General features: G+C 42.8%; 1 protein-coding gene and 1 long non-coding RNA gene across 3 annotated transcripts in view; one reads left to right on the top strand and one right to left on the bottom strand.

Annotated features, from left to right (window-relative positions):
• Positions 1–8404, top strand: part of LOC123514362 (glutamate receptor ionotropic, delta-2-like) — a 10559-nt gene extending 2155 nt beyond the window's left edge. The window contains exons 2-11 of one of the 2 annotated variants that reach the window (XM_045272232.1): positions 1607–1818; positions 2458–2547; positions 3155–3317; positions 3532–3685; positions 4144–4265; positions 4654–4749; positions 5378–5509; positions 5634–5761; positions 6868–7028; positions 7886–8404. In XM_045272232.1, coding sequence (XP_045128167.1) covers positions 1646–1818; positions 2458–2547; positions 3155–3317; positions 3532–3685; positions 4144–4265; positions 4654–4749; positions 5378–5509; positions 5634–5761; positions 6868–7028; positions 7886–8025 — 1359 coding nt within the window. In that variant the 5' untranslated portion in view covers positions 1607–1645 and the 3' untranslated portion in view covers positions 8026–8404. Of the gene's footprint in view, positions 1–1601; positions 1819–2457; positions 2548–3154; positions 3318–3531; positions 3686–4143; positions 4266–4653; positions 4750–5377; positions 5510–5633; positions 5762–6867; positions 7029–7885 lie in introns of those variants that run through there. The other variant, XM_045272233.1, reaches the window with a different exon arrangement.
• Positions 6789–9619, bottom strand: LOC123514364. Its single transcript, XR_006677586.1, has 3 exons — positions 9567–9619; positions 7868–7975; positions 6789–7026 (listed from the first exon to the last, which is right to left on the bottom strand). It is a non-coding gene; the product is annotated as an uncharacterized LOC123514364 (long non-coding RNA).
• Between the last annotated feature and the right edge of the window lie 381 nt (positions 9620–10000).

The following is a 10000-nucleotide window of genomic DNA, read 5'->3' as shown; positions in this document are numbered from 1 at the left end:
TTCTTGGCATAAAATGTATCCATTTGTATCTCTCAACCTCCTATATTTATGCAAATTTGCATTTTGAATCGAGGCTAGATCATTGATTGATATCCGGACGATATATATCCTAAAAAAAATGTTGAGAGGCGTAGAACTGTATTCCAAACACACACACACACACACACACACACACACACACACACACACACATGTCGTATTTTGTGGCATACCAACATTACAATAAAATATGAGAAGAAACAAAGAAGAAAAGCGAATGAAGGAATGGAAAGATGGGAAACATGAAGCAGTAAACAGCTGTGTTATTGTAGAGTCTCACCTTTTACCCAGAGGACAGATCAAGATGACGCCCCAGATAATACACACACACACACACACACACACACACACACACACACACACACACACCGCGTAGAGTAGTGGTTAGCACGCTCCACTCACAATCGAGAGGGCCCGGTTTCGAGTCCCGGAAAGCGGCGAGGCAAATGGGCAAGCCTCTTAATGTGTGGCCCCTGTTCACCTAGCAGTAAATAGGTACGGGTTGTAGCTCGAGGGGTTGTGACCTTCGCTTTCCCGGTGTGTGGAGTGTGTGTCGTAGTCTCAGTTTCACCCGAAGATCGGTCTATGAGCTCTGAGCTCGCTCCGTAATGGGAAAGACTGGCTGGGTGACCAGCAGACGACCGTGGTGAATTAGACACACACACACACACACACACACACACACACACACACACACACACACACACACACGTGGTATTCTGTGATATTCCTACATTATAATAGAATAGAAGAAGAAACAAGAAAGAAGAAAAGCGAATAAAGGTATAGAAAGATGGGAAACATGAAGCAGTAAACAGCTGTGTTATTGTAGAGTCTCACCTTTGACCCAGAGGACAGATCAAGATGACGTCCCAGATAATACACACACACACACACACACACACACACACACACACACACACACACACACACACACACACACACACACACACACACACACACACACACACACACACACACACACACACACACACACACACTCAATCCATTAACCCACCTGTCACGCTTACTCATTCCCAGTCTCCCCGCTCTCTGCATGCCGCCATATGCATGTTATTCGTCCCTTCTGAGCTGCCAAGACACACACTCACACACCCAACAAATCTCCTCACTGCTCCCATTGTCTTCTCCATATAACTGTCCACGTTGTATTCATCTCTCCTCTTTGTCTTTTGCAACCTCCTTCTCATATAATAAAAATACATGTAGATTAAGACAGGACGTTTGACTAATGGTGAAGTGATGTAGTGCATCTTGACCTTGCTCTTTCATTTGGTTTGATTACTACTTCATAGTTTTGCGATGCTTGCTTTCCTCACACTGCTTAATCTGAAAGATGTACGTACAGGGAAAACTATGTGTGTGTGTGTGTGTGTGTGTGTGTGTGTGTGTGTGTGTGTGTGTGTGTGTGTGTGTGTGTGTGTGTGTGTGTGTGTGTGTGTGTGTGTAAATGTTTATGAGGGGCTCCAATCTTTAGTGTAGTCAAGACGGTGCAATGAATAAAGAGCTACACACTTACACAAGTACAGCTACTGGATACTCACAGAAGCAGCAGCAACAGTGAGCCTAGCGCGAAGTACGGAGGATGGAGGGTGCTATGAGTGACTTGGACGTGGAGGGCGCTTTACACATGCGGGTGGCGGCCGAGCAGTGGGTCCCTTGGCTGAGGATCACGAAGAACCAGGACACCGGCATCCTCACCTACTCAGGCATCATGCACAACATCCTACTCGCTCTCTCCAGCACCATGAATTTCACGTGAGTTGGAATAATTTTACAAAGCTCCGGCATGTGACTCGAAGCATATATCAGGAAACCTTTGTTTGTTTGTCTCGCACTGTCCAGCTTGAACCTGAAGGCAAAAAAAAAATATATATACTCAGTGGAGATTAATTTTCTGATACTTAAACATCTTCACCGCTTACTTGAGTGTGGGTGTAAAATCAATAATAACATGTTCATTTAAGTTCCTCTTCAGCATTTGGATTAGGTAACACTCAAATTCTCACACACACAAAAAAAGAGGAAAAAAAAAAAAAAAAAAAAAAAAAAGGTCTCCGAACAGAACTAGCTGCGAATTTCTGAAGCAAACACACCTTTCAAAAATCATCTGAACTCAAATAGACAAAATTATACAGTATACAGCATCTTAACCCCTTTAATACCATGACGAGTTTCCTTATTCATTCTGCTTATTATTTACTGATATCATACAGCTTCAAAAGCTTATGTCGGGTATTAAAATATTGAAGACTATGGCCATTAATCTTCCTAATGTCAATGAAATGGTCTAATCGTGCAGAAATTTCAAGGTAAAAATGTATCCCATCATTCACCCTCACCCGTACTCATTCAGGTGTGTTTCTCAGGCAGCTCAGGTAACAAACATTCACACAGGTACGAGCTGAGGCGACCCCCGGATGGCCTGTGGGGCGTGGGCTACCCGAACGGCACGTGGGTCGGTCAGCTGGGCATGGTGAAGCGTGGGTAAGGATTCTCTCTCTCTCTCTCTCTCTCTCTCTCTCTCTCTCTCTCTCTCTCTCTCTCTCTCTCTCTCTCTCTCTCTCTCTCTCTCAGCAGTATATCCAATAGGAAGTTAGAGTTAGAGAGAGAGAGAGAGAGAGAGAGAGAGAGAGAGAGAGAGAGAGAGAGAGAGAGAGAGAGAGAGAGAGAGAGAGAGAGAGAGAATTACGGTGAAACTCAATGATTTATGGAATTGCGGAAAGGAAAACCGAATTGCTGTGGGAAAGATGAGACGCAGAGCAAGGTGAGTGGGAACGTATTGCTAAAAGGATGCTGGTTATTTATGGAGAGGAGCAGAGGAGTAGAAAAGGATGTAACAGACTCAGCACTGCCTTAGGGACCTCTCCTCCCCTATTTCCTTCCTTGGTATGTAACGGGGGCCCCTTGTGAATAAGTCTTACTCCTGCAGCTGCCCTAGAACCTACAGAACATGATACACTTCACCTCAAAGGAAAACTATTGACAGGACGAGCCACGCTGATTAATACTACTGAAAATTTCATGTGTTGCCGTAAGGGAAGCTTCTAAAAACGGGTGTTTGTAAAAATGTGGACGTGTTTGTGTATGTCAGAGAGGTGGATTTCGCGCTGGGTCCCTTCGCCTTCAACTGGGAGCGTTACCACTACGCATGTGAGTTCACGCAGCCCATCTTCATCGACTACGAGAGCGTCTTCATGCGCCGCCCGAGGATTGAGACTGACCTGTTTGCCTTCGTGCGACCCTTCACGTGGGAGGTAAGGCGTCCCATGCTGAGTGCTGTGACGAGAGAGAGAGAGAGAGAGAGAGAGAGAGAGGAGAGGATGATGGAGGATTGAATCTGTAATGTTCGTGTAATAGATCACACACACACACACACACACACACACACACACACACACACACACACACACACACACACACTGTACTGATCCTCGACGTAGTCACACCTTTCTGCCTCTTTTCTTTCAGGTGTGGCTGTGTCTGCTGGGTGCGCTTGTCCTCATTTGGTTGGCACTGGTCCTGCTCCTCCAGCTGGCCCCCAGTGCGCAAGGGGAACAACCGGAGAAAAGGAACACCCAGAGATCGCATTTGGTCTGGGTAGTGAGGACGCTCGCCAGCCAGAGTTAGTAGGGTGCACTTCCGCAGCGATGTATCAGTAGTTGCGTTGAGTGATGAGGAGTTCTCTAATTACATGATATAGTCAAGGAGATTCTGTGGGGTCAATGAAAATGTGAAGGTTTCCTTTTATAAGTCTTGAAAAATGATCGAGCAGTACTATAGACTATAATCATAAAATAATCATAAACTATACAAGTAATCTAAACACTGAGTTTGTCTCGTAATCATATAACAGGGACCGCTTCCCATCAAATATGTAATAACTACAAGTTTTACGTATAATATTTATTTTGCTAAGAAGGGAACAATCGATCGAATGCATAATCATTAGCTACACACAACACTCATCATAATCACTTCACACCTGTCGTGTGTTTTCTTATAACAAATCAATCCCTATCCAGGCAACACTCATCGTGTTGCGTCGAGTTCATCAGCGTGGCTGAAACTTTATTATTGCAGGCAACCCGTGGATGCCGCTGAGTGGAAGTCGGCGCGTGGTGACGGCAGCCTGGCTGCTTGCCTGCCTCATCTTCCTCTCCTCTTTCTCCAGCACCCTCACCGCTATGCTCACCGTGCCCCTGGTCAGCACACTCACTTAATCTGCCAACACATATGACTGGCAATGTCAGCCCGTGTCGGACTGGAACTCCTATGCGGCGTCGATGCCTAATGGGCTTTGAGGAGGTTAAAAGGGAAGGGCCGCTAGGAGTGCTGGTGCTTCACAAGGACATTGATTGCCCCCTGCTCCACAACGTCAACTTAATGGAAACACAAGATGACTTTGATATATTGCTAGACATGACAGATGGAAAGAACTTATTCATTGTTGATGTTTCATTAAGATCATATTTACTTGCATTTCCTTTCAAGCACAATGAACAAGTTAAAAGAGAAGGAGTAGTCAGAAGGACACCTGATAGAGTGTGTGTGTATCAACAAGGAGAGGTATTAACACCAATCTCATGGCAGGTGCGGTTGCCCATTGACAGCATGAAGGACCTCGTGGGCCAGACTACCATCCCTTGGGCCATAGAATCTGGCGGATTCCTCTACCAGATTCTTTATGTGCGTCTCTGCATCTCTGAGTCAAGTCTATCCTCCCATCGCCAGCACACACACAAACACATGCGCGCGCGCGCGCCGCATGATTACGATTATCTATATAAAAATGCACAACTAATGCTAACAAGAGAGAGAGAGAGAGAGAGAGAGAGAGAGAGAGAGAGAGAGAGAGATGTTGATATGGTCTTATTTCAGTAAACAAGTGTTTGGGATCCACAAAGAAGGTGACATGTCTATTTTCTTATTTGTTATTTACTGAATTCTGCCACACTCTTCAGCACTTCGCATGAAAACTTAAAGGTCCATCCGTCACCAGCCCCGCTAGTGTCCAGCCCTGGTCTTTGTACTGAATCACGCCGCGTCGTCACACAAACACATCCTTCACTTTGACATATGGAATTTCGCATTGCAGTTCATAGGTTACACTAAAAAAAATACTCTGCACTCTAAATACAAATGAATAAATATATAAATGAATTAAAGAAACAAATAAAATAGATGAACGAATAAATAGATAAAAAATAAAAAGCTAACTGTAAAGTGTAAGCTAATGAAACGTAGAATATCAGCAACACAATCATCCAGAACATGAAGGACAATGGCTCACCAGTGGCTCCCTCTGTGCCGGCAGACGGCCACTGACGGTCTGTACAAGATGATCTGGGACGGACACTCGGCCAGGATCACAGACTGCTATACCTTCAGGCGTGACATTGGCGACGGCAAGTACGCGGCAATCTGCGACAAGATGACCATGAAGAAGGTAAGGCGCGCATACACTCCATCCATCCACCCACCCACCCACACACACACACACACACACACACGAGTACACACAATATAAAGATGAAAAATTAAGCCGTTTTCTCTCGAATGAACTCTTTCAGGTGATGTCCGAAGACTACAGCGTCAGAGGGGAATGTAATTACTACATGGCGCGTGAGGACTTCAAGGCCATGCCTCTGGCCCTCGCCTTTCAGCACCACCACCCGCTCTACTCTCAGGTCAATCAGCGGTGAGTGAGGAACACACACACACACACACACACACACACACACACACACAGTAGTAGTAGTAGTAGTAGTAGTAGTAGTAGTAGTAGTAGTAGTAGAAGTAGTGGTTTATTGACTAAAGTTTTACAGTTAAATTAATCACCTAAACGTTGAAGGAACATGAAAATACGAAACACAACTTTCCAAACACAAAAATGAATTTCCAAAATCAATCAATCACTCACACACACACACACACACACACACACACACACACACACACACACACACACACACACACACACACACACACACAAACACACATGCACGCAAAAACACTTTCCAAAGCCAAGTAATCACACACACACACAAAAAAAAAAAAAAAAATAACACTTTCCAAAATCAATTAATCACACACACATTCATATTTTTATTTTTTTTTTCATGGACCACAATTTTTGTTTTGTACACAGCACAATATACATTAAAACATAAAATGATCCACATGATATAGTAACTAACACAAACGTGTGCACAAAGCTACCTAATAAGGAAAAGCTCCATGTTAAAACACTAAACATTAACGCACTCTACATCAATTTTTAAAGAAATTAAAAGTCTAAAAACATAAAATTCCCCATGAAAACAAATATTTAATGTTAAGAATACTAAGAACAACCACAACTGTCTTTAAAGTACATTAAAAAGAAAAAAATGCAAATCAAGACTAAAAATTATTAAACTTCTGAAACACAGTAATACAGCTAATAAAAAACAAAGCTAATTTTCAAACTAAATATAAAACCTTAAATAAAACTGGTAAGAATTTCGTGAACGATGGTACAGACTGTGGCAACGTCAGTCCTCTCTATGAATAAGTTTTCTAAGGTTGGCAAGTGGTATCGCTGACGTATATTTAAAGTTCTGGCACAATCTTCCACTACATGTCGTTCACACACACACACATACGCAAAAAACACTTTCCAAAATCAATTAACCACACACACACACACACACACACACACACACACACACACACACACACCGAGGTGAATTACACACACACACACACACACACACACACACACACACACACACACACACACGGTAAATCAAATAACCCGGGCAGTATCTTGGAGCTGGTCAACAAGGGTCTGGTGGATCGCTGGATAGAGGAGCAGCTGCCCAACGGCACGGCCTGCCTCAGTCCCCCGGGGTCTGATCTGGTGGGAGCCAAGAGATCTCTCTCCCTCAAAGACTATTACGGCCTCTTCTCCATGTTTGGCATCTGTGAGTACAACTTTCATTAATTCACACACGTCTCCTTAACCTATTCATTCTTCATACTATTTGGCGATTTTACACAGCTTCAGAAACTTATGTGGGGATTAAAATAGTGAAGACTCTGGTCATTAATCTTTTGACCTCCATAGACCCTTACTAATGTCAATAAAATCGTCTAATCACACCCAAAACTCAAGACAAAAAATGCGTTCCAGTAATGAACGGGTTAATTCTTGATCGTACTCAGCTTCTCAAAAATTTGTAAGGTAAACTATTCTTTTTTCATATAAGTTGGTGTTTACGTTTTTATTTTCTTAATTTCTGCATATTTTTCATTTCTATTTTTCTTGGTTTTTTATTAATCGTGCTTTTACTTTGTTCCTTTTCTCATTTTTTCGCTTTTCTTTTTCTTTTCGTAGTGTATATTGAAGGTTGGCGTGTTGGCGTAAAAACAGGATGTGAAGCCTTGTTGTGGTTCCCTCGGTGCTTCCCTTCCCTGAATGTTTCTTTTATGGTTATTTTCGCTTCGTTTTGCTTTCCTTTCTCGCACTCTATCTTTAGAACACTGTCTGTGGATACAAGTGGCTCTCCTTATTGCTTATCTGTCACCTGTAAATTCCTTGAACACATATTAAGATTCCTCGTTAAACATTTTAATGGTCACGTTTTTATCAGCATCAATATCATCACTATCATCGTCTTTGTTCTCATTTACCATTACACTAAACCATTACAAAGTGTTCTCCCTCTAACACAGGACAAATATTTTCTCATACAATAATCCCTCTGCATCTTCCTACCTCTCTTTCTACGCCACTCCACCCAATAATATAATTACTACATACACGTGTCCGTTGCTACAGGTGTATTGGCGTGGTCTCTGGTGCTGTGTGTGGAGGTGGTGCTAGCTGCCATCTCCCCAAGGTGCAACAAGGACAGCCACTCCCATTTCCCTGCAAGGATCACGAAGAAAAACAGCTCTAGCGGTTCTGTCTCTAAGTAACTCTTCATCTATTGCCTCCTGATGTCCCTGGGCGCCTGAAAGACAATGCTGTTTACTCCTCGCCTCCACTATAGCTATCCCTTCTAATTTTAGCACCTACACGTCACCACTTCCCCAATATTCATCACTAGGAGAGGGAAGGGGAATTCATAATCGTTTTCATGCAATAACAGGCACGAGAGAGAGAGAGAGAGAGAGAGAGAGAGAGAGAGAGAGAGAGAGAGAGAGAGAGAGAGAGAGAGAGAGAGATAATATGATTAATAATTTAGTCTCGACGACTGCACGTTCTCCTTCTACTGCTGAGCATGACAAAAAGAATAAAAGAATGAGCATTATCAGGCTGTTTATCATGAAAAACACCGCCAGCGTTGATCACACACACACACACACACACACACACACACACACACACACACACACACACACACACACACACGAATCAATAAAATCTGCTGCAGTTTCCAACACTTTTCTTATTTCACCCACGTGTTTTTTCTTTTTAGTTTCCCATCTCTTCATCTTTCGAGACCTGAATGGACATTGCCGGCAGAGATTTCTATTTTGACTTTCTTTTTTTTAACATTTTAAAGGCTTATAATGCAACCACCAGCTGTTCCTTTCAGCTCAAACCCACCGAGCGAAAGTCAATTACGTAACACAACACCTCCTCCTAAGTTTCTCGTTAGCTATAATGATCGCAGGGATAAATTACACTATAATTAGGAAAGTTTTCTTCACTGCTTTTCGGCTCGAGTGGTTTCCATTGGCAAAGGAATGGTGGGATATTTGATCCGGTGATAGAGGAAGGAGATGAGGATTAGGTTTAGATTAGGAGGAGGAGGAGGAGGAGGAGGAGGAGGAGGAGGAGGAAATGTGATAAAAATGTGAAAATGAAAATAAAAAAAACCATCACAAGAACAAGAATGAGAACAAAATCTACAGTTTTAAGATATTTGTCCCTATCCTTTGGCTAATTCTGTCGGCTCTATAAGGAGACTGGCAACTGAGTGGGCTGTTTACTCTATATAATTTTTGTCCTTAGCCAGTTATCTTCTCTTACATAAAAAAAGACAATCACAATAAAGAGATGAAGAGAAATTAAAAAGAATAATAAAAAGACCCAAATCAACGAAACAACGATGATGAATAGCCAACACGAGAGGGAGAGGAAGAGAGAGAAGGAAAGCGATGCGGGAGAGACACAGAAGAAGGGCGAGCAGGGGCCAAGAGTGTTGACAAAGGCGCGGTGAGTGATGATGTCGATGGGGGACTGGAAGCGCTGAAAAAAAAAAAAAAGAGATGAGAAAGAAAACGTATTGATCAAGACACCCTGTAGGTCTTCCTCTCATTTATTTTTCTATCATTCCTTCCCTCATCGACTCCCTCCGCTCCCTTTAAGCCTCCCGTACAGATTACTTCCACCATATTTCTAAAGCCAAACCTACCGCTTCTTCTCCTCCGCCTATTTAAACTATAATAACCTTTGCTCCCCTTAAGGCTAAAGTGAGTGGCGGTCGAAGGAATTACTCGTATCTATTCACCTTAAGAATCAGCTCCTCTCACCTGCCTCTGCCCGGACTGTTTGCTGGACGGGATGTGAGTGTCAAGGTGTCAAGGTGTCAGGGTCCGAAGAGAAGCGCTAGAATATACGGGGAGTGATGGTCAATAGTGAGTTATCTGATTGTATGTACTCGTTTCCATAGCGTATTTGATTTTTTGTTGTTGTTTTTGTTTTATGATATGCAAATATTCTGGCTATGCTATTATTAGAGGATGAGAAGACTAAAATTTAACCTCTTCAGTGCCATGACGCGTTTTCGTATTCATTCTGCTTACTGTTCGGAGATTTTGTACAGCTTCAGAAACGTATGTGCTGATTAAAATAGTGAAGACGCTGGCCATTTATCTTCTGACCTCCATAAACTCTTCCTAACGTCAATAAAATGGTCTAGTCGTACACAAATCTCAAGGTAAA

The sequence above is a fragment of the Portunus trituberculatus genome, chromosome 37 (assembly GCF_017591435.1).
Source record: "Portunus trituberculatus isolate SZX2019 chromosome 37, ASM1759143v1, whole genome shotgun sequence".
Lineage (NCBI taxonomy): Eukaryota > Metazoa > Arthropoda > Malacostraca > Decapoda > Portunidae > Portunus > Portunus trituberculatus.
This window is presented reverse-complemented; position numbering and strand designations above follow the sequence as displayed.